A 24298-nucleotide genomic window follows, 5' to 3' on the forward strand; every position below is an offset into this window, starting at 1 on the left:
CTCACAGGACTCAGCAAATATTTGCACTCATGGCTAAGACTTATTACACCAGAAGGATACAAAGCAAATAAGCAAAGGGAAAAGGCATACAGGGCCAAGTCCAGAGGAGGCCAGGTGCAAACTTCCAAGAGTCCTCTCCCAGTGGAGTCACACAGGATGCACTTACTTCCTCCAGCAATGAATTACGACAACACACGGGAAACACTGTCTACCAGGGAAGCTCAATAGAGACTCAGTGTCCAGGGTTTTTACTGGGGGCTGGTCACATAGGCATCCTCTGCTATCACACACCAAAATTCCAGATGCCCAGAAGGAAAGCAGATATTCAGCAGGAACCACACTGTTCACACAAACAGTTTAGGTGCAGTGAGCCACTCTTAGCAATTAGGAAATGTTGAGAACCTTTCTGAAATCCAAGTTCCCAGAGGTTTGCCACAGGCCAAACCTGCAAGCAGGTTTCTAAAGATAGCAGTCTCAAGCCTACGTCAACTCCTTTCTGTATATCCCCACTTAAATATAAAAACATTTTAAAGACATCATTTGGAGAGCAATTACTTCAAATGTGCTTGGGAACACGTGTGCTCCATAAGCCAACATGCTCTGTTACACAACTTAGAGATCTTAAAAAAATGCATTAAACTTTTTGTGTCATAAGATCATGATGGTAGAACCTTATTATAGTCCTGTCCTAGCACCGCTTATGTGCCAGGTGCTTGGTGAATACTTTACAGGGATTCTCATTTAAGCCTCACAAAAATCCTATGCCACATACTGTGTATCCATTTTACAGATGAGTAGAACAGTGACTCTGCGAGGCACAGAATACACAGCCTCCCTGTGAACACTGGAGAGGACCTTAGAGAGAGAGCTCCTGGCCTCAGTGAGGAAAGCTAAGACGCTCAGGAGGTGAACAACACTCCCAGCGCCCCTCAGCCGCACGGAGTGGGACTGGGGTTCCTAACGCTGGGCTCTCCGGACTCCTAGTCCAGCATCGGCAAGTCCAGTAAGAGCCTGCCTTATGTTCGGTTCTGCTAGTACAGTTAGACAGACCTCCAGAGGAAACTGGCTCTTCAAGCTTGAACCTGGCTCAGTCCTGCAGCTCTAACGAGCTCATGCTACTGACACCCAGGGGCAGTCCTGGCCTGTCAGGCTCTGAGCCACACAGACTCTAATCTTGCAGATGCCCTGGAGACCTGCAGGGGCCAGGGTAAATCCTAGAACCACGGGTGTTTTAGCACTGGAAAGAACCTTGCTGTGGCAGAAGCCAAGGTAACTGGCAATTTTTTTTTGGAACCTGCAGGATCTTTCATGTTCTGGTACCATCGGGCTCGGCTGCCCTCTGCTCACGAGCCTCCACACTACCCGCAGGGCTCAGGAAAAGGGGGAGACTTTTGCGTCATTCGTCACAGCACCAGAGTAGGGACGGCAGGTTCGGGTCCAGCTGGTGTCCTCAGGAGCACAGCCTGGCTTGGCTCCCAGCCTCTGATGTGTTTCCAAAAGAGAGGGAGTCACACGATCCCTTGTGGCCTGACAGGTGCATCGAGGCATGGAGGGCGCCTGCTGAGACTGAGGACGTGGGGTTCGGGTGTCCCAGGTTACTGGTTTTTAATCAGTAATTCTCCACCCAACGTTCATCCTCCCCTGCTTCTTAGGGACTAGGCCCCATGTTCTTAGTGGACATGTTGCTGTGCATATGAAAGACTACATATCCCAGCCTCCCTTGTGGCTAGGCATGGTCATGTGAGTAGGACCTGACCAATGAGCTGTGAGCAGAAGTGCTCTGTGGGGGCTTCTGGGAGGGCTCCTTAACCAGGAGGGGCACACCCTTCCCCTGGGACACTCTGTAGCCTAGAAAAGAGAGAAAGGAGGCTGAGTACTTGCTTGGCCCTGAGGCCAAGGATCCCGCTCCAAGGATTGGGAAGTTGGAAGGCACTGATCCTTGATGACTTGGTAGAGGTGGTGTGCTAGCCCTGGACTGCCCCTCAGACTTCTCTGCAGGAGAGAATCATGCATTTCTACCTTGTATAAGCCACCATTATTTTTTCCTGGTTATAAGCAGTAGAGCTTGGAATGGGTGCTCTCTGAGCTATCTAGCTCACAGATGAGGATCCTGAAGCTGAGGGAGATCAGGGCTGTGCCCAGGGTTATGAAGTAAATGTAGCAGACCCAAGTCCTGTGTCTCAGGTTTTATCTGTGAAATAAGGGCATGATGGCGGTTCAATAGACTTCACAGAGGTGTTCTAAGACTCAAAGGAGACCACTGTCTGTGAAAGTTCTTTTGCAAACTGTAAGGATCTACCAAGATCCTTTTACAGATCAGGATGTTGAAGCCAAAATAGGATAGTTATGGGGAAAACAAATTACACATGGAGTCTAGAAATCCGAGCACAAATCCCAGCTCTGCCTTTCTCTTGCTGGGTGACCTTGGGTGGATGGCTTCACATCTCAGTTGTCTGACTACTGCTCAGGCATCCTCATCACACGCTCTTTTGAGGGCACTCAAGATGATGTGTGAGTGTGTGCACAGTGCCTGGTCCACAGGAGGCTTTTCAGAAAAGCTTCCTTGTTTGCTAGCAAAACAATAACTTCACAGGCCATACAAAAAACAAGTGGCAAAATTAGAATAAAACCCCAAATCTCCTACAGCTAAAACCTGTGCTCATCTACCACTAGAGTCTGCTGCTGTGGATGGGTAAAAATGCTTAAGCATCTCACAGTGAAGAATAAATCAATTTTCTTCCAACCAAACACACTGCAAGAAAAGCATCGGCTATTCCCAGATTGGTAGGACTGACTTGACTACCTAGAAGGGGCAAAACCAGGAAACTTGGTTTAGGCAGTTATATATAACAGTCATTTGCTACTTGGTACAGTCAGTCTGCTCTACCAAGCACCCCTGCCGGTCTGATTGATGGTCACTTTTAATGAGACCCAGCCAGATGTCTCCCTACCACTGTGAAGGCGCAGCAAATGCAGGAGCACTGGGAGAGCAAGAGGAAGCCCTGCCTGGCAGGAGGCTACCTGACCATCTGCTTGTAGGCCTCTTCTGCCACAGCAAATATGTGCGGGTCCATATCGCCCATGTTCTGCCCGCTGTAGGCGTGGATGATGGCATCTCCATATATCGGCAGTTGCTTGTAAGGATTCATGGCCACCAGGATGATTCCTGAGGAAAGATGTCAGATGCAGTGATGGGATTCTTAGTGTCACCTCTTTCTCCAAGTTCTTTTGAGAAACCGCAGCTCTGTCACTTATTAAATCTCCTGTGTGACTTTGGGCAGGTCACTTAATGCTCTGAATCTCAGTTCCCTGCTGAGGTCACCTACATTTCTAGGCTACTCTGAAGGTTAGATGAGATGACAGATGGCAATGCCCTAAAACTGAGAGGCTCTTACAATTCTCAGTGTAAACATAATGATAATATCACTGCCCAAAATAAGTAATAAACGTATCACATGAGAAACTCAAACACAAGCTTTATCCACATGTATTTTTCTTGGTAGTCCAATCTTAGTTTTTGTTGAAGACTCTCCCTACCTAGATACTTCGTTTTATAACAAACTCTAAGATCAGATGTGTGTACCTTTTCGATAGAAACCTGGGCAAATTTTTAGGTGTGATTACACATTTTGACAGAGTCAACATTTCTAATATAAACATAATATAAAACATAATCAGGATGCTCTAGACAACAAGCATTAAGTTTCAGCGTCATTCCTGCGCTCCTAGAATTGCTCTCCTTACCACTGTAGGTGTAAATGAGTTTGGATTCTGCAAAGCGGATTCTGAGATTGTGGAGCACAGCGGGCTCGTGGAGATAGCTGAGGGCCGTGAGGTCATTCTCACCCACGAGGATGTCAGGATTCCGAAGTGGAGGTAGAGATTCTGGATCAACGGAATAATCCAGCTCCTGTGGACAAAGATGAAATTAAAGTTCTGGAAGAAGAAGTTTTTTGGTGTTTCCGCTGAATCACTGTCCTCTTTCCTATCTACCCCTCTTTGGAGTGATCCCTGACACTCTAAAAAACAAATTTATGTATAGCAATGAGAAAATAACCTTCGTGGCTGACTTTTGGGAGCCAGGTGATCAAGGTATTATTGGCTGTGTGCCCTAGGGTGTGTCACTCACCTTCTCTGGCCCTCCCTTCTCTCATCTGTAAAAAGACTGTCTGGACCAGATCAGGGGTCCTCAGAGCTACAGAGGCCTCAATGAGGGGTGACAGGGAAGTTACATGGTCAGGGACCTGGGGATCCCATCCCAATTCTACCACAGGGGCTCTACTTGCATGTGGTTTAACTGCTGGTGCCATGAGAGTTTTCATTTGGAAACAGGATTCTGTTGCTAAAATGATTCAATGATCTAAGGTCCCTTGAAGCTCTAAGGTTGCCGAATCTCTGCTGGAAGTTGACATTCTTGGTGGTGAGAAGTGTCTAAAGGAGCCTGCGTGGGGTGATGGTCTCTCTGTGAGAGGCCCCCTGTACAGGTGACTCCTGTCTGCAGCCACCTGTGTTCCCAAGGGCTGCAGGGCTGCCTATTTCTATGATTCTCAGCCCTGGGCTGAGTAACTGGCCCAGGATGGCCTCTCATCTGCTAGATTTCACCAATGTATATTCCGAAAGTAGCTGCCTGAGCAGAATGAAGGCAAGGTCAGCGTGCCTTGTGGGCCTTGCAGATGTCAGAGCATTAAGGGACCTTATTACCACCTGTTCTACCTTCCTTCACTTTCACTTCACAGCTTGGGGAAGTGACTTGAGCAAGGTCACCCAGCAGGCTTGTTTCCCTTCCACCGCCCAGGCTGCCTTCCTTTCCATACCTGGTCCTGGACCAGCTGCACAAAGTGACCCAGCTGCCCCGTAGCAAGAGCCCACTCTGCAGGCCCTATGCCAAGTACTCAGCACTGGTTTTTCATCTGATCCTCAGAACTGCTTTCCAAGGAGAGCATGACAGCCCTAACTAAGAGTTAAGGAGACAGGTTCAGAGAAGTTAAGCTCCTTGTTGAAGGTCACACAGTTAATATGGGTCTGGCTGACTCTGAAGCCTGCGTCATTGATGCCTGGTCAACGCTGACAGGGGTTTGGTTTGTTGGCTGGTTGGACTGTTTTCCATAAGGAGAGCAGCTCAGGGAAATCCAGGACAACTGGGCATGGGTCCTCATAGCAGCTGCCTGCTCATTATCAATGCAATTATATTTATGGACCTGCCCCAAGCAGGACATTCTTAACCTACACACTTTCGAGAATAAGATAAAGTGCCGCTCATACATAATTTGTACTTACCCTGAGTTTTTCCGTTATGTTTTAAATCAACAGCCTCCTTTTCCAGTTCAGCCACTGTGTGTGTGTGTGTGTGTGTCTTATGTGTGAAAAAAACAGAAGGAGAGAAAAAAACAAATAGAACAGAAAGTCTTTGTGGGAGGCAAGAAAATATGAATGTGAAGAACATGAGATCGACAGCTAGAAACAGAGGTGATATTTTCTTACATAAAGCAGGCTTTGCCCTTCATGGTATAGATAAAGGGTTAAGTTAAAAAGCAGCAGACGAATGGATAAAGAAGATGTGGCACATATATACAATGGAATATTACTCAGCCATAAAAAGAAACGAAATGGAGTTATTTGTAGTGAGGTGGATGGACCTAGAGTCTGTCATACAGAGTGAAGTAAGTCAAAAAGAGAAAAATAAATACCGTATGCTAACACATATATATGGAATCTAAAAAAAAAAAAAAAATGGTCATGAAGAACCTAGGGGCAAGACGGGAATAAAGACGCAGACCTACTAGAGAATGGACTTGAGGATATGGGGAGGGGGAAGGGTAAGCTGTGACAAAGTGAGAAAGTGGCATGGACATATATACACTACCAAGTGTAAAATAGATAGCTAGTGGGAAGCATCCACATAGCACAGGGAGATCAGCTCGGTGCTTTGTGAACACCTAGAGGGGTGGGATAGGGAGGGTAGGAGGGAGACACAAGAGGGAGGAGATATGGGGATATATGTATATGTATAGCTGATTTACCTTGTTATACAGCAGAAACTAACACACCATTGTAAGGCAATTATACTCCAATAAAGATGTTAAAAAAAAAAAAAAAAAAAGCAGTCTGGCCACCTGCCATCTTACCTGCCTCTCCCCCTCCTCCTCTGAGCAGCTCATTCAGGGCCAGGAATGTCGCCACCTGAAGCCCTGCTCATATTACTAAAGCAGCAAACTGCCACTGCAGCTGCTGCCCTGAGATTTTTCTCCCCAAAGCCATCTGATCCCTAATCAGAACCTTGACTGTGCACAGGAGATACTCAACAAATGCCCCCAAGGAGTTTCTGATGGGAAGGGAAAGGCTAAATGGAAATAGCAGCTTCTCTGCCTTGTCCCTTGCATTTACACATGCCCCCAGGGATTATCTCATCTGATCTCCAGCAGCCCTGTGATATGCTGTTACTAACTCCATCTGACATGTGAGGAAGCCGAGGGGCTCACTGTCACAGACTTAGTGGGATTTGAACCCAGACAGTCTGTCACAGACTGGGCAGGATTTGAACTCAGATAGTCTGACTCTAGAGGATGTGCTCTTAACTGCTATGTTTATCTCCCTTCCCAGGATCTCAGGAGATGACTCCAAATCCAGGACAGTCTGATTGGCAGTAATATGTCCTGTCTCTACAGAGACCATTTCCATGCCTTGGAAATTCCAGCATTTTAATATTCATGTGAAATTCCCAGGACTAACTCTGACATCCAGATGGATCATGAATCCTTTGTCCAGCTCTGCATCCAGATACTTGATTCTAAAAACCTAAGGTCAGCCTAGCTATGGATCCAGTGGGATGTCATTACAGCTATGGGGGGAAAGGACGACTCATCATGGAAACTTAAAGCGGAGATAAAATCTGTAGAAACTGGTAAGCGAAAGCCATGACCAGCCTTTGAGAGGAACTCTTCACAAGCATGCTCTACCATAGGGACAACTGCCCATCCTCCTGCTCATCCTTTGCCCCTCCCTTGCCACACCGGCACCACAGAGCTTCCTCATAATGTCCTACCCAGCTGGGCTTCCTGTCCCCTTGTCCCATCTCCCGTCACTCCTCCAATTGCCCTGTTACACTCCCTCCTGGAGGTCCCAATTCTTACCTGTTTCTATCCATCCATAGACTGACTCTCCATTCTCCCACACCTCCCTCTCCCTTCCTGTTTTCTATCTCCCTTCTTCTATGTCTCTTCCTCTTCCCATCTTGATGTTTTCCTCCACCAGTTTATGTCCTGGGCTCAAACTACTTCCTCTCCAAGTTTCTCATCGTCACCCAGTCTCTGTGCTGAGACCCATAAAACCAAAATGGTAATCATTTTTCAGCATTCTCCCAACATTGCTGAATCCCCAGAAAGGCAGCAGAGAGCACAGACCTGTCCACTGCATCTCATTCCAGAGAGAGGCCCAGCTGACGCAGGGCACTTTATGTCTTCATTAGGCTAGTGTGGGGTGGGGGCAGGGGGGTGGGGAGGAGTACAAACACACGGGTGCATCCACAGCACCAGCTGGCCATGTTAGGTGCCCCCTCATGTGCCCCCACCGAAGGTGCTCCCCTCCACACACACCCTACAGTTTCTCCTTTATACATCATGGTAGTTATGATCAAGGACCCTCACCGTTCCATCCTCCAGCAGGAGACGCAGGACTTTGTCACCAACTCTGTAGTCCTTTGCTATTTCGGCAGACTTCCAAACTTCTTCAGGATCAGGAATCCAAACCCTGTTGTACTGACCAACAGAATAAGAAAGGCTTAATTTCAGCACTTTAAAAGCAAAACACAAATCGTTAGATGATTAGACTCAGGGAGATTTCTTTCTGTCCACTACGTCAGTGAATTCATTAGGAATACTTTTACCTAATTTTTGCTTGTGAGGTAATTGTTAGCGTATCTGCAATGCACCAGGCCTAGCTGCTTCATTTCACAGGTAACAGAATTCCCAAAGCCTCTTAAATACATATTGAAAAAGGAAAGCCTGGGAGTGGAAAGGAAATCTGTGAGTCTCTTAATGGGAAGATCTGAGCACTGTCTACACGAGCTGGAGCAGAGGGATGTGGTTCACCACTGATGGACTATGGGGCTCTGGGCCAGACACTTAACTTCTTGTGCTCATTTTTCTCATCTATAAAATGGGCACAACAATACCTACTCAGTACTTTACAGGTTTGCTGGGAGGTTAAATTGGACTGAGTAGCTGACAGCACTTTGCAAAATGCTGTGGAAGTAGTGTTACAGCAGTGTTATCACAGTCTTATCACACTGGTCAGCAGCCAAGGATTCCCACCGTGGGAAATGTGGAAGTCCCGAGCTCAATGTGCCACCTGGCTCAGTGCTGATGTGCAAGTCCTTAAGCAGAACTACATTGCTATGTACTGAATTACCCTCCCAAAATTCATACGTTGAAGCCCTAACCCCCAATGTGAATATATTTGGAGATAAGGTCTTTAAGAGGTAATTAAGGTTAAATGAAGTCATAAGGCCCCGATCCGATAAGATTAGTGTCCTTATAAGAAGAGATACCAGGGAGCTTGCACGCACACTCTCTCTCCACCTGCACGCACAGAAGAAAGGCCATGGGAGTTCAGTGAGAAAACAGCTGTCTGCACCCAAGGGGAGAAGCCCTCACCAGACCAACCCTGCCAACACCTTGATCTTGGACTGCCCAGCCTCCAGAACTGTGAGAAAATAAACGTCTGTTGTTTAAGCACCCAGTCTGTGGTATATTGTTATGGCAGCTCAAGCCAACCAATACACACATCTAATATTCACACTCACACACTGGGAAGGGGGCAGGCTCACTCTCCAGAAGTCACCAGTGGCACCTGAATGCAGCTTGAGATAAACACAAAGTGACTGCCATGTCCCTATACTGCAGCTGTCACAGGGCCCCATGAGTCATTCTTCTCTCTCCTGCATGCATGCTGTCAGCATCATGCACTGACTACTCTTGCTTTCACCCAGACCCCACATTTCGTATTCTCCTGTGGTCATCTATTTGTTTGTTTGTTCATTCACTCTCTCGTTCATTCATTCACCCATCCATCCATCCCATCTATCCATCCCATCCATCCATCGATCCATCCATCCATCCAACACCTGGGCACCTCCTGGGACTTTCCTGGTGACGCAGTGTTTAAGAATCCACCTGCCAATGCAGGGGACGTGGCTTCGAGCCCTGGTCTGGGAAGATCCCACATGCCGAGGAGCAACTAAGCCCGTGTGCCACAACCAGACTCAGGGAGAGTCTTTGTTGCACTGCAACGAAGAGTAGCCCCTGCTCGCTGCAACTAGAGAAAGCCCGTGCACAGTGGCGAAGACCCAACGCAGCCAATAAATAAATAAATAAATAAATAAATAAATAAATAAATAAATAAATAAATAAATAAATAAATAAATAAATAAAATAAAATAAAATAAAATAAAATAAAATAAATATAAAAAATTTTAAAAAAAAACAAACACCTGGGCATCTCTTATGTATGCATCTGGCACAGTGCTGGATTACCAAGAAAGAAAGGTATCTCCTCTTAGTCATCATGATCTTCCTACTAACTCAGCCAATCTCTAACCTAGGGCTGCACGTGCATTATGTGTATATTTGCATCTCTCTGCTCACATATCGGTGGTTTCTATCAATGGGGGCACCCCTACAGGATACCCTGATGTCCTGGGACATAACCAGGCCAAAAGGAACAAGAATTGGGAAGCACTCACATGGAGACATGAAGTAGCACCCAGGAAAGCTCCTGAATCCAAAGGCTCAATAGCTCAGGATCCCAGATCTAGATGAAGCCTAAGAAGCCGTGCAGGGTCTAACCCTTATTTCCCAGAGAAAACTGGCCTCAGGGACTCCAAGTTCTCCAGGAGCAGAGCTGAGATGAGCACCCAGTTCAGGCTGGTGCCTACAGTGGTATCTCCTTTCCACCTCCTTACATTCACAGGTCAAAGGAATACTGGTCCTCTGGCATTGTCCCTCAATGGGACAAATGGACCTTCTGAAGGTAATTGTCGAGTGTGTAAACTCTTGTAACAGGGAATGTTTGTGCCTTGAGGGGAGAATGCTGCACTTATTTATTTATTTATTTATTTATTTATTTATTTAATTTATTTAGGCTGCGTTGGGTCTTCGCGCAGGCTTTCTCTAGTTGCAGCGAGCAGGGGCTACTCTTCGTTGCAGCGTGCAGGCTTCTCATTGCGGTGGCTTCTCTTGTTGTGGTGCATAGGCTTAGTTGCTCCACGGCATGTGGGATCTTCCCGGCCCAGGGCTTGAACCCATGTCCCCTGCATTGGCAGGCAGATTCTTAACCACTGTGCCACCAGGGAAGCCCAAGAATGCTGCACTTTTGCCTAAGTGCCTGCCATCCTTTTGAGTACAGTTCCTGGGCACTGAATTGGCACCACGCATCATCCTTGACTCTGGGAATAGTCACAAACAAGACACTGCCTTTTGTGAATCTCTGCTTCTTAACAGCTGAGAGGGCAAACATCATGACCAAATGATGACCTGGACATAAGCCAGCTGAACACGTGGCTTGTGGACTGCTGGGGCCTTTCCACTGTGAGGAAATCTTCCCTTGGGTTGAGAGATCACACCTTCAGGAGTTTTCAGTTACAAAAAAATTCTGGGCAATAATTATGACATTTTAATTTTCTTCTTTATAGTTTTATGTACCTTCTATAATTTGCGTATTTTACTTTTATAATCAGAATATGCCATCTTTACAGGCAAATATCAAAATATATGTTCACAAAAAGACTTGTACATGAACGTTCATAGTAACTTTCTTCATAATGGCTAAAAACTAGAAACAGACTCTATGTCCACTAACATGAGAATAAATTAAAAAAACATAAAACTGTGGTATACTCATACAATGGAATACTACTTACCAATAAAAAGAATCAACTGCTGATACAAGCAAGAACATGAATGAATCTCCAAAGTATTAGGCTGAGTTAAAGAAGCTGTACACAAACGAGTACATTCTGTATGAGTCCTTTAAATGAAGTACTAGAACAGGTAAAACAAATACAATGTGGTGAAAAGAATCAGAACAGTAGTTGCCTCTGGGGGTAGGTGGGTCTGGGGAGGGAATCTTGTGGGGCAATGGCAACATTCTATACCTCGAAGGGGTCTGGGTTACACAGGTGTTAAGTAAGCCCTTTTTCAAACATCAGAGAACGCACTCTTAAGATATGTACCTTTCATTGTCTGGAAATTTTACAAAAAGAACTAAACAACTATGGAACTCAACAATACGCATACTAATATTTAGGAGGACATGTATTGATGTACGCAATTACCCTAAAATGCTTCAGAAAATAAGATGGGCTGAGGACTGAAGTATAAAAAGATGGATAGACATGTGATATAACAAATATGGTAAAATATTCACGCTAGTATCTAGGTGGTGGGACAGATACTCACCGTAAAATTTTTTCAACTTTTTTATATACTTTAAATTTTCATAATAAGATGTTGAAGGAAATAAAGAATAAGTATAAAACAAAGTTTGGGGTGCCAGGACTAGACTAGGACAAAATTGGTTGAGGAGCACATTTATTAATCTACTAGTTAATATAAGCTGCCTCACTTATCAAACAAAAAATATATGTTTATCATTGGTTGAATATCAATCATGACTCCCTAAGTTATTTGGGTTTGCTTTAATTCTTGACAGCTAGCTAAGAGCAGAAGTTTGCTGAAATGTGGCACGGGATGAGTGATACCTGCAAGAGAGAGGGGGAGGGAAAGGGAAAGAGAGAGAAAATGGAAGAATGACCTGGCGGGCAATGACACACACTCAGAGACACACGCCCAGGCAAATAGGTGGAGAGAAGCCTCACAAGCACACAGACACACACACCCACACTCCACACACACTTGTTGCCATGGGCTACTATTTTGCATGTCAGGTCTGCTCTTGAAAGTATTTGTTGCAAACCTCATAAAGCTGAAATCATTAATACTTTTTTATAGGATAATATTTTTATGATAATTGGGAATATCCCATTTATCAAGAATTGGCCACTACAGAATTTGATAGCTGAAAGGGTCCCAGGAGATTGTCTACTCCAAGCTGTCAAAGTTCTTGGCAAAGCTTGCTTCAAATGAAATGGTGGTAGCCCACCATGTTCTGCAGCTGAGGTCCCTCAGGCCCTTCCATGGAAACCTGAGGCTCTGAGAAGTGATGCAAGTCACTAAGCTAACCCAAGGCCTTTGTTTTCCTGATCCTCAAACTCAAGCCCAGAGAGGTCAATAACTCACCAAACACCACACAGAGAATCTCAAAGGCCAGGACTCCATGGAGCCAGAGCTTGGGACTCCTTCTTTGAACTACTTGTTAATTGAATGAGTCTGGCTCTGAAAATAATCCTGAACTCTCAACTGCAGCCATCTACTTGAGAGTGCACAGGCTAGTCTGTTTCAGTTAAAGTAGCCTTAAATGCATTAGGACGTATGGAACCAAGAGGCTGCTTCTCTTCTGGCGTGAACACAAATGGCTTCCTCAGCCCCGGATTCCCCAGGCTGCGCACACCCCGCCAGCCCTGATGCCTCTGTCGGCAAGGCCGTCGGCCGTTTAGGGCCCCGAAGCTGAGACCCAGCCTGGTAAGTAAACATGCCCAAGTTTACCTGGTTCCACCTCAGTTACACCCATTCGGTCCCTCCCTTCTGCCTCACATTCCTCAACCCACAAGGCAATGCTTCAAACCAGAGAGAGAGCTAACTGCAGTGTCTGGACAAACGACATGACCAGCTCCCATAGGACCTCCCCAGGGTGGCTCCTTCCTGTGGGGCAGGAGCCTCCTGACTCAGGTCGCTTGCCAAGCCCTCCGGGGGCTGCCTGCCGCAGGGCCAGGAGGGCAGCGAGGCCTGCCGCCCACGCCTGTCCTGGGAATCTTCCCCTGTGGGGGGAGATCATGGTGCATCCACGTCCGGGCAGGCTCGGGAATGAGGCAAAGGCTTCAGGAGGAAGGGACACGTCCTCAGGAACAGGCCAAATCCGCCCACCCCACATGCTCAGATATGACGAGTGGTGTCTTCTCATGTCTCCCGCCTATTTGAGGGATCTACCGGCATCAGCCACAGAAACGGCTTGGAGACTTTACATGGCGTATGCGACGACAGGGGTTTTCTCCTAGCCACTCTCTGGACTGGAAGGCGGTCTCCACGTTCTCGGTCAGCCAGGCCAGAGCAGCGACACCACGCTCCCTCTCTCCTCTTCACTCGTTCCTCCAGGCCTTCCCAGTTGGTCAGCCAGGCCAGAGCAGCGACACCACGCTCCCTCTCTCCTCTTCACTCGTTCCTCCAGGCCTTCCCAGTTGGTCAGCCAGGCCAGAGCAGCGACACCACGCTCCCTCTCTCCTCCTCTTCACTCGTTCCTGCAGGCCTTCCCAGCTCCCCAGCCTCCTCCCGCGTCTCCCAAGATCCCTCCCGGCCTCCCCTCATGACAGGCTGTTTCTGGAGAGTTTCACCCATTCCCACAGCTTCCACGACTGCCCTGGCACCTGGGCACCACTGAGGCCTCCAGCCCAGATCTCTCAGTGGGTCTAGACCACATTCCAACTGTCTCCCAGACGTCAGCCCCGAAATGTCCTCTGACACTCACAAATTCCAAGCTTGAGTGATCATTACGCCTGCCCCACACTCAATCTTCCTCTTCAGTTCTCTTGCCCATCAAATCAGAAAACTGGGACAGCGCTGGACACCCTCTCCCTCCTTCCCTTCGCCCCCAACAATCAGATGGTTATCAAGTGCTAGGACGCCTATATCTAAAACAGGTCCCACCTGTCTGCCCCATCCACCCCCAATGCCATGGCCATCAATCAGCTCCCCCCATGCTGCTCCCACCAATCTTCTCTTGATGGGCACCACAACCTGCTGAGTGCTTCCTCAACCAGGCTGAGTACCGGTTTCTGTGGATAGACAGATTCCTCTACCCGCACCTGAATCAGAATTTCCGTGGGTGGGCCCAGCAAGATGAAAGTTCCCCCTGATGGATTCTGATGAACATCCAGGCCTGGGAACCACAGTCCTAGCCAGTTTTCCTACTCAGGCCTCACCTTCTTTTCAATCCATCCTCTGCCTGCTGCCACTCAAACCATTAGCAGTTTCTAGAACATGCCAAGCTCTTCCTGGCTCTCTGCTATGCACTTCTGTTCCTTCCACCCCCAGTGCCATCCCTCCTCTCCCCATCTGTGAGCAAACTGCTCTGAGCAGTCAAGACTCAGCTCAAGATTCCCACCTGCGGTGCTCTCCCCACCACCCTCCACCCCAGGCAGGACTGAATGCTTCCTCTTTAGCGCGCTCTCTGCTCCCTCCCCAGGTTTCAGGTAGCTTCCCATCTCCCCCACTGGCGTGTGAGCATCAAGAGCCTTGTCTTTGTGCCCTGGAACTCAATACAATGATTTCCCCACGACTAGCACTCCATAAAAACATCTACTGAACAAAAACTCAAATTCCAAGTAGTTTGCACCAATAAACTTGGTATTTTAGTCTTTATGTCCCTTTTTTTACTCTTTTGAACTCTCCATATATAGTACAATAGAAAAATCTAATTTTCCAGGGTGGTTAATCACATATAGAAATCTAAAAGCTGCTTAGAATAGCTAAGTGGAAAGTTATTAAACTGAGCTTTGACCTTATTTTAGACAGAGGCCCTGGACTGCATTTCTCTTGACCTTGCATATCTGAGTTTCAGCAGAATTTCTGTGAAGATGTCTTGTGAGTTCCTCAAGCACAAAGACGAGAAAGAAATGGGTGAAGGATAATATGATTTGTGAATCTGTGGCTAAAACCTGAGTTCTGGTTAATTAGAAAGGTCTTTAGAGGCATGCTATACAGCTCTACTGCCTCACCCTCCATTCATCACTTTCACCAGTATCTTAGGTAAAAAAGCAGAACACGTGTATCAAATATGCAGATAAAATGATTAGCTAAAGATGATCAAGATACAAAAAGGTTTTTAAAAAGGTTCAAAAAGGTTTTGACAAGCTGCAGAACATTATACACTAAACAACAAGATGGAAAATTTAATAGGAATAAATGTAAAGTCCAACAGTTAGGTACCAAAAATTAACTGTATTACAATAGCATCAATATAAAAAACAACTAACTTTTATTAAGCATTGTGTGTCAGATATTGTGCTAAGGATTTTACACAGGTAATTTAATCCTTACAATGACTGGTAAGACTTAAATCCATTCTACGGGTGTGGAAACTCAAGAGAAATTAAGTAACTTGCGCAATGTCACCCAGTTAGCAGAACCAAGACTTAACCCCAGCCACCGTGCATGTGCATTCCAGGGGCAGCATGTAGCAGCTCTGCTTAAAACAAACAGGACACTGACTTAGTGCTCGCCTGCACTGAGGGCAGCTCACAGGAGGCTGCAGCCCCACGAGTTCCACGGTACTCTGGCTAAGCAGATCAGATCTAGAGAATAGTGCCACAAAGATGGGCATCAAGGAATTGAAATTCACCCAGAGGATGGTGGCCTTGATGGTGAAGGGTCTGGAATGATGCTGTAAGAGAAAAAGTTGGTGGTATCGTCACTCTCCTCAAGCTCTCAGTCCTGCCCACAGCTCATTCTAAAGAGCTCCATGTCTTCCAACTCCTGCCACCCAGCCTCAGGTCCACCATTACCTTCTGAAGCTACTTCGTGCCTGGTGCCTTTCTTACATCTTCAGAGTCCAGTCCTCCACCAGTTCCATCCCTTCGGCCTGTGACCATGCCCAGGTGTCCCCTCTCTCCCTCACAGTTCTACTAAAAGAGAAGCAATGCCAAGGACCTCCTGGTGGCCAAATCTAATGACACTTCCTCAGCCTTCATCCTGCTTGACTTCTCTGCAGCTACAGAACTGACTGCTGAATTGTTATTGATACACATGGTCTTCTTACTTTGCATATTTTATATGTTTATGATCACAGAGCAGATGCATTTTTGTGCCGTCATTTTCCACGTAACAGAAACATTTTCCCATGTTGTTATGAACTCTTCACAGTAGCATTTTTAATGGCCTCATACTATTCTGTTCTTCTATCTATAATTCACGTAACTCTAGCCCTCTTCCTGGACATTGGGGTTGGTTCCATTTTAGTTATTAGAAGGAATAATCTGATAAATAACCAGATGTCAGAGGAGGCAGCTATGAAATGAATGGACTTTCCAAAAATCCTCTGTGTGTTGGGGGAAAGGTCAGATCCCTTGAAGAGAAGGAAGATGATAAGGTCGTTGAATAAGGTGGTGAGAGTACGAGGTATTAAGAAGATAGGTTTTTAATCCCAGCTCCATCGCTTCTATGTAACCTTAGGCAACTTACTTAACCTGAGCCATTTGTAAAAATGGGATAGCAATAATTAACACATGGCATTGTCTATTCAGATTGAATGAAAGACGTTCTGAGGATAAAGTTCACAGAGTTCTGAGGATGGCATCTGGCACATAAGAAGTACTCAACGACTATAAGATAAAAGTAACTATCATCAACATTCATAATCGTCATGACCATAGCTCTTTCTGAAAGCAAAAAAACTCATTCATTCATGCATGCACACATCAAACATTTACTGAGTCCCTACTGCTCCCTGTTCTCTAGAAACCCTTGGCCAACAGGGGAGACAGAGTTAAGGAGCTGTTACAAGTCATCATGAAAAGTGCCTGGATGGAGGGGCTGGCTGCAAAGATTTCTCAGAAGGGGCACTGCTCAGCAATGTGACTGACAAGGGGTTAATCTCCAAAATACAAAAGCAGCTCATACAACTCAATATAAAACAAACAAACAACCTAATCAAAAAATGGGCAGAAGACCTCAATAGACATTTCTCCAAAGAAGACACACCGATGGCCAATGGGCACACGAAAAGATGCTCGACGTTGCTAATTACTAGCAATTAATTAATAATTATTAATTAATTACTAGAGAAATGCAAATCAAAACCATAATGAGGTATCACCTCATACTGACCAGAATGGCCATCATCTAAAAGTCTACAACTGGGACTTCCCTGGTGGCGCAGTGGTTAAGAACCCACCTGCCAATGCAGGGGACATGGGTTCGAGCCCTGGTCCAGGAAGATCCCACATGCCGCAGAGCAACTAAGGCCGTGCGCCACAACTACTGAAGCCCACATGCCTATATATATAGATATATATATATCACACACAAAATGGACTGTGTATATATAGATATATATATATTACTCAGCAGTAAAAGAAGAATGAAATATTGCCATTTGCAGCAACATGGATGGACCTAGAGAATATCATAGTAAGTCAGAGAAAGACAAATATTATATATCATTTATATGTAGAATATAAAAAATAATACAAATGAATCTATATACAAAACAGAAATAGACTCACATAGTAAACAAACTTATGGTTACAAAGGGGAAAAGGAGCGGGGGAGGGAGAGATAAATTAAGAGTATGGGATTAACAAACTACTATACATAAGATAGACAAGCAAAAAGGATTTACTGTATAACACAGGGAACTGTATTCAATATCTTGTATTAACCTATCATGGAAAATAATATGAATAACTTTGCTGTATACCTGAAACTAAAACAATATTGTAAATCAACTATACTTTGATTAAAAAAATAGGAAAGAAGAAGAGGCACTGCTCAAATTGAATTCGAAAGGTGCAGGCACCGGTGAGCAGAACAGACAGAGTGGTGACACTGCAGGAATGCATTGCAGGATGGCAAGAAGTTGGGCAGAGGGTGAGCCAAGGTAGGAGCTGGCAGGCAGCAGGGGAAGATGCAGAGGCGGGGCCTTGTGGCTGGTCAGTGAGTCTGAAAGTGACAGGGGCCTCCAGAGGGGCTCAATAAGAGGATGGCCAGACCGGTTTTTCTCAGAGAGATTTCAAACAGTGGAACTGCTGAACAGCAAATGCTCTGAACATTTCTAAGGCACGTTGCCAAAGAGCTTCTGAAAAGGGGTGGGTCGTTTTACACTTCAACTGGCAGCAACTACTCTCAACACACTTCCTCCCGAGAGTCCACTTTCTCAGAACCTCTCTTCCTGTGGTTCCCGTGCCAGGCCTCCCGTGTCCCCCTCCCTGGGATGGCTCCATCTGCGGCCCCTCTGCCTCCTTTCCTCCCTGAACAGATGCATCCCCAGGGTCCTGTCTGGGCCCTCTTCTCTCCCTTGATGAGGCCCTCATGCCTGGGCTTCAACTACCACCTCTGGGGAAAACTCCTGGCCCATCTTCTATACCAACCTCCAACCACCCAGGGCACTCTCCCTTGGAAGCCCCCTCACCACATCAACCCCCGCAGGTACAAACCTTGCCTCATGACTTCCCTAACGTCTCCTCCTCCTGAAGTCCCTGTGTCAACAGCACCAGCCTGCTTCGATCTTTCAGACTCTAACCTCATGTCAGCCTTGGCTCAGCCCTCTCCCTCACACGTCCCAGTGCCATCTCCCATTCTCACCTACCTCTCCATGCTCTCTGCACGTTCCTTCCATCCTCCATGTCTAACACTGCAGCCCTAATTTTTTTCCCGTGCACTTAGGATGACCTGAGAATTCAGCTACCTGACTCCAGCCTCTCTCCCATGGGCACAGAGTCTCATGGTCACTGCTGGCATATCTGACATACACCACCCTGGATCCTGTCATCCCCATTCAAAATCTTCAATGGAATATAAAGCCCTGACCTAACTCTTTGGCTGCCATGACTCTCCCCTGCTAAGCCCCATCTCCCAGCAGGCTCCTCCATGCCTTCCAGGCCTCAGCAGATTGAATTACTTGACATTTCTCATTTCTCACTAATCAGAAAACTCCCTGAGGCAAGACTAATCATTTAAATTTTCTTTTTCTAACCTTCCCCAAGCATAATGTTTTATATACAAAAAGTGCTAAACAAACGTTCTATGGGAGATAATATGCCTGTCTTCAATGCAGGAAGGGAAATTAGTCAGGGGCCAGGCAGGTAACAGCAGTGTAAAGTGGGTGAGTGGGGCAGCGGGCAGATCATAGGGTGGGTCTGGATGTCACACGGGAACTGGCTGCCACACACAGGATCCCTGAGTGGACAGCCCACCCATCACCCTGCTACAAGGTGACTACTTGCCTCTGAGTGCAGCAATGGGTTTCAGGTTGTTTTAAAACATTATGCGGCCAAGATTGTGCAGGGAAACAAGAGCACTCCTGGGGGTTCACTGTGGCCAAGGTGCCCCCGTCACAAACTTTGACTTAGACTAATTGGCTAGATCTGCAGACTCGGGAGTGTGGGAGGGAGTGGTAGGGAAGCAAGGGAGAGAGCTTAAGATTTTTGTCTCAGTTTGAGGAAGAACTCTTTAACAAAGAAGTTCTCTAAAACCTAAACAGGCAGCTACACAAATGGGGGAGCTTCCCACCTCTGGAACTGACAAAGTGGAGGCTGACTGGCCACTGGGAAGGGAGGTGCCTGGACACAGGTGCTTACTTGGACACAAAGTGGGTAGAGACGGTCATCAAGGCTTCTTCTGGCTCTGCGATTCTCAGAGTCTTTCTCCATCCAAGCTCACCTCTAGAAAACTCTTCCATATTAGTTTTCCTACATTGTGCCTGGTACCTAGTTGGTATTTAATAAATATTTGTGGCATGAGTCACTTGATGATAGGGGTATTCACACCTGTGTATTTTTGCTTCAGGAAAAATTGTTACTTAGAATGGATTAATCAGCATTTTCCTCCGACCTCCAAAGTATCTTCCAAGAATAGTTTTTTTCAAGAATTTTTTTTTTATCTCCAGTAAGCTGAAGATCTAAGAAGCATTGCTGGATATACGATGTCTCACATTCTCACTGGTAAAACTATTCTAACACTGCCATTTAGAACTCTAGTTAATAGAGGGGGAAATACGGTTTGGTTAATTTGTATTTGTACTGTTAACTAATTAAACAAAGTAGAAGAAAAAAAGCTTGCTTAAACCATTGAAACAAATTATTTACAGCCATCGTTTATATCTACAACAAAAGTGTCTCTTTACTATAAAGCTAGGGCACTTGTCAGGGGAAATGGATGAATTCTAGTCTCATCTCTCTGAATACTGGGTACCATAGATTTCCCCCACTGGGGTACAGGAGTATCTGGCTTTATGGCTATTCGAATGGATTTTTTCCAACACTTTCACACTTTTTATCCAAATAATTAACCAAGCTCATCTCAGAAGGTTCTGGGCACCATGTGGGAATGCTGGCCTTCCCAGAGAAGGGGTGGAGCCCTCGTTTGCGGGAAGAGGAGGTTTCAGAGGAATGCTCTAGGGCGATTCCCGGACTCGGGGTGTACGTGAAAGGTTTTTTTTATAAGCTGTAAAGCACCTTATAAATGTGAGTAAAGAGCCTGTGACTGCAGTGTCAGGATCCCTGGATTCCCAGGAGCCCTCAACTTCTCCCACACTCCCAGGCACCCGCAGCTTCAGGCACCAGATGAACTTAAGTGCACGTACAGGTATTTTGAAGACTCGGGAATTCTAGAAAGCATCCTAAATACTGCTCTCCGAGCTTCTGTGCCGAGTTGTTCAAGGGGGAAGATTACAGACACTATTATTCGCCCGTGTCTGAGGTTTCTGAGTTTCCGTGGGCAAGTCTGATTCCCTCTGTGGCTCAGGAGGAGGAGCCGAGAGGCGCGGGAGAAGAGACGGACCCGCAACTCCTGGACACCGGGAAGCTCGGGTCCTGCCGCAGAAGCAGCCCCTAGCATTCGGTCTTCCCATCCCGAGAGGACCCAGGCTCCCGGGGGGCGCCTTCCCCACGGATAGGGACCCGAGCTCTCGGCGGGGCGGGGGGTACGACGCTCCCCGGACCCCCACTGTCTCCGCGGCCCCTCCCCGCGGCGAGCGCGCCAGGTGCACAGGTGTGGCCCGGGCGCCAGGTACAGTCAGCACTAGCTCCCGGCCGCTTCCCTCCCGCGCGCCTTCCCTTAGGTCGGGCCACCCTGCCTACCTGCGTGTACAGCTCGGCCACCGCCATGGGCGCGAGAGGACAGCTCGAGGGCTGCGGAGGTGCAAGGCTCGGGGGCTGGGCCGGCGGCTCTGTGGCCCCGGGGCAGGTAACCGTCGCTGCGGGCCCCGCAAATCAGCGCTGAGCCATCTTGCGGAAGAAGTTTTCCAGAAACCGACTAACTTTGCCGAGGGCTGGCGGCCCCGGAGGAGAGAAGTCGCGGATTGGTCCTTCCCGGCCCGTGGCGAGGCCTCGCTGTGATTGGCGGGGCGGGGGCTGCGGGCGCGACGCCCCTCCTCCGGGCGGGCGCCCGAGGCGAAGTGGGTCCACCTGGCGGGAGCCGAGCGCTCAGCCAAGAACCCGCGGGGCAGGGGATTCGCTGGCTCTCGAGGGAGGAAGCAGGTGTGTTCCGAGGCGTTCCCGACCCAAGTTTTAGCTCCCTTAGGTCTCAACGTGCTTATTGGAAAGAGCAGAGGATATAACCATTTGCATAGAAAATCCAAGAGAATCAACCACTAGTACTTGTTAAAGAGTTCAGCCAAGTGGCTATATTCAAAATCAGATTTTAAAGTGAAAGTTTCCTTTGTATGAGCAATAACCGGTTAGAAAATAAGATATTTGAAATATAAACGAAACTATAAAGTGTCCACTAACAAAAATGCACTTGGCCTTTGTGGAGAAAATGTTTGAATTTCTCTTCAAGGGTATAAAAGAAGGCCCGAATAAATGGGGAAATGTGCTATTCTCATGGATGGGAATATTTAACATTGTACAGGTGTCAATTGTACCCAAATTAATATATAAGCCTAATACAACTGGAATCAAAATCCTAGCAGGGGGAGTTCCCTGGTGGCACAGTGGTTGGGAATCCGCCTGCCAATGCAGGGGACATGGGTTCAAGCCCTGGTCCGGGAAGATCCCACATGGGGCAGAGCAACTAAGCCCGTGGGCCACAACTACTGAGCCTGCGTGCCACAGCTACTGAAACCTGTGCGCCTAGAGCCCATGCTCCCCAACAAAGAGAAGCCACCGCAATGAGAAGCCCGCACACTGCAACGAAGATTAGCGCTGGCTCGCCGCAACTAGAGATAGCTTGCACACAGCAACAAAGACCCAACACAGCCAAAAAATAAATTAAATACATTTTTTAAAAAATTCTAGCAGGACTTTTGGAGAATTGTAAAGTGATTTTATACTTTTTACGGAATAATAAAAGTCCGTGTATAATTAAGACAATGCTCAAAACAAAGAACAAAGAGATTAGCCCTACCGTGTATTAAGGGATATCACAAAGCCATGGTCATTAAAACAGTGTGACACCAGCATGGGAATGGATAAATGAATAATGGAACAGAATGGAGTCCCCCAACAGGACCCTGCATTATATAGTGGCCTGGAGAACCAGAGGAGGAAGGGAAAGATTATTTAATAGAAGGGCCATTATATGAAAAAATAAAAAAATAAAAGCAAGTGCATAGCAAACAGTACATTCAAAAATAACCTCTAGATGGATTCATGATTAAAACTTAAAAGTAAAATGAGGAAATTACTAGAAAAAATATAGGGGTAATATCTTTTCAATGTTGGGTTAAGAATGAGTTAAGATACAACGTAGCACAGCTATAGAAGGAAAGAAATGATGGATTTGAGGTCATCAAAATGAAAGATTTCTGTTCAGTGAAGAACACCATTTGCAAAGAAAGCCAACAGATTAGGAAATATATTTGCAATTTAAAAAACAAGTGATTAATATCTAGAATATTAATCTAGAGTATATAAGAAACTACTGTAAATTGGTTCAAGAAAAGATAGGAAGTCCAGTTTTGAATATTGGACAATTGGCAAAGGAAATGAGTAGGCAATTTTCACATGGGAATACTCAAATGGCTGGTTAGCACATAAAGAGATGTTAACTTTATTAGTAGAGAAATACAAATGAAAACAATGAGATCACTTCACATCCATATTGGCAACAATATTTAGGTTGGACAACATCATATGCTGCCTAGGATGTGAGAAGACAAGAACGTTTTTGCTCACACAGCTGGTGGGAACTATACAGTCATCCCTTGGTATTCGGGGGAGGATTGGTCCCAGGACACCCAAGGTTACCAAACTCCTTGGATGCTCAAGTCCCTAATATATTGATATAATGGCATGGTATTTGCATATAACCTACACACATCCTTCTGTATATTTTAAATCATCTCTAGATTACTTATAATTCCTAATACAATGGAAATGCTATGTAAATAGTTGCTGAAGCACAGAAATTCAAGTTTTGCTTTTTTGGAAATTTCTGGAATTAAAAAATGTATATTTTGGATCTGAGGTGGTTGAATCTGTGGTTGCAGAACCTGTGGATATGGAGGGCTGACTGTACTGATCCTCCCATTTAAGAGAGCAATTTGAGAATATTTACTGAAAATAAATTCAGGCAGAAAAATTCTCACATAGTCACCCAAAGAGATAATTATGTAGATGTTCATCACAACACAGTTGTTATGTCAAAGAGTTGGAAACACTTAAATATCCATCAAAAGGGGTATGAATAAGTAAAATAGTGTATACATACAATGTAAAACTGTACAGCTGCTAGTAGGAATGGACATGATCTACCTATACCACTCAGAGAGATATAAAAAACAAGGCTGAATAGATGTCTAGCACAGTCATATATATATGTATTTTTTATTTTATTTTTTATACATCTTTACTGGAGTATAGTTGCTTCACAATGCTGTGCTAGTTTCTGTTGTACAACAAAGTGAATCAGCCGTATGCATACATATATCCCCATATCCCCTCCCTCTTGAGCCCCCCTCCCACCCCCTCATCCCACCCTTCTAAGTCGTCGCAAATCACTGAGCTGATCTCCCTGTGCTATGCTGTTGCTTCCCACTAGCTATCTATTTTACATTTGGTAGTGTATATATGTCAATGCTACTCTCACTTCGCCCCAGCTTTCCCTTCCTCCCCCGTCCCCGTGTCCTCAAGTCCATTCTCTCCATCTGCATCTTTATTCCTGCCCTGCCACTAGGTTCATCAGTGCCATTTTTTTTAGATTCCATATATATGCATTAGCATACGGTATTTGTTTTTCTCTTCCTGACTTATTTCACTCTGTATGACAGACTCTAGGTCCGTCCACCTCATTACAAATAACTCAATTTCATTTCTTTTTATGGCTGAGTAATATTCCATTGTATATATGTGCCATATCTTCTTTATCCATTCATCTGTCTATGGACATTTAGGTTGCTTCCATGTCCTGTCTATTGTAAATAGTGCTTCAATAAACATATATATTTTAAAACTCACAAAAACTGCAATACTATA

At 45.9% G+C, this 24298-nt stretch overlaps 1 protein-coding gene across 1 annotated transcript in view; it reads right to left on the reverse strand.

Moving 5' to 3' along the window:
• Nucleotides 1–21022, reverse strand: part of MYO5C (myosin VC) — a 105928-nt gene extending 84906 nt beyond the window's left edge. The window contains exons 1-4 of the mRNA XM_068536206.1: nucleotides 20963–21022; nucleotides 7644–7754; nucleotides 3745–3910; nucleotides 3022–3166 (exon numbers count right to left, since the gene is read on the reverse strand). Coding sequence (XP_068392307.1) covers nucleotides 3022–3166; nucleotides 3745–3910; nucleotides 7644–7754; nucleotides 20963–20989 — 449 coding nt within the window. The 5' untranslated portion in view covers nucleotides 20990–21022. The remainder of the gene's footprint in view (nucleotides 1–3021; nucleotides 3167–3744; nucleotides 3911–7643; nucleotides 7755–20962) is intronic.
• Between the last annotated feature and the right edge of the window lie 3276 nt (nucleotides 21023–24298).

Source organism: Eschrichtius robustus, chromosome 1 (genome assembly GCF_028021215.1).
Source record: "Eschrichtius robustus isolate mEscRob2 chromosome 1, mEscRob2.pri, whole genome shotgun sequence".
NCBI lineage: Eukaryota > Metazoa > Chordata > Mammalia > Artiodactyla > Eschrichtiidae > Eschrichtius > Eschrichtius robustus.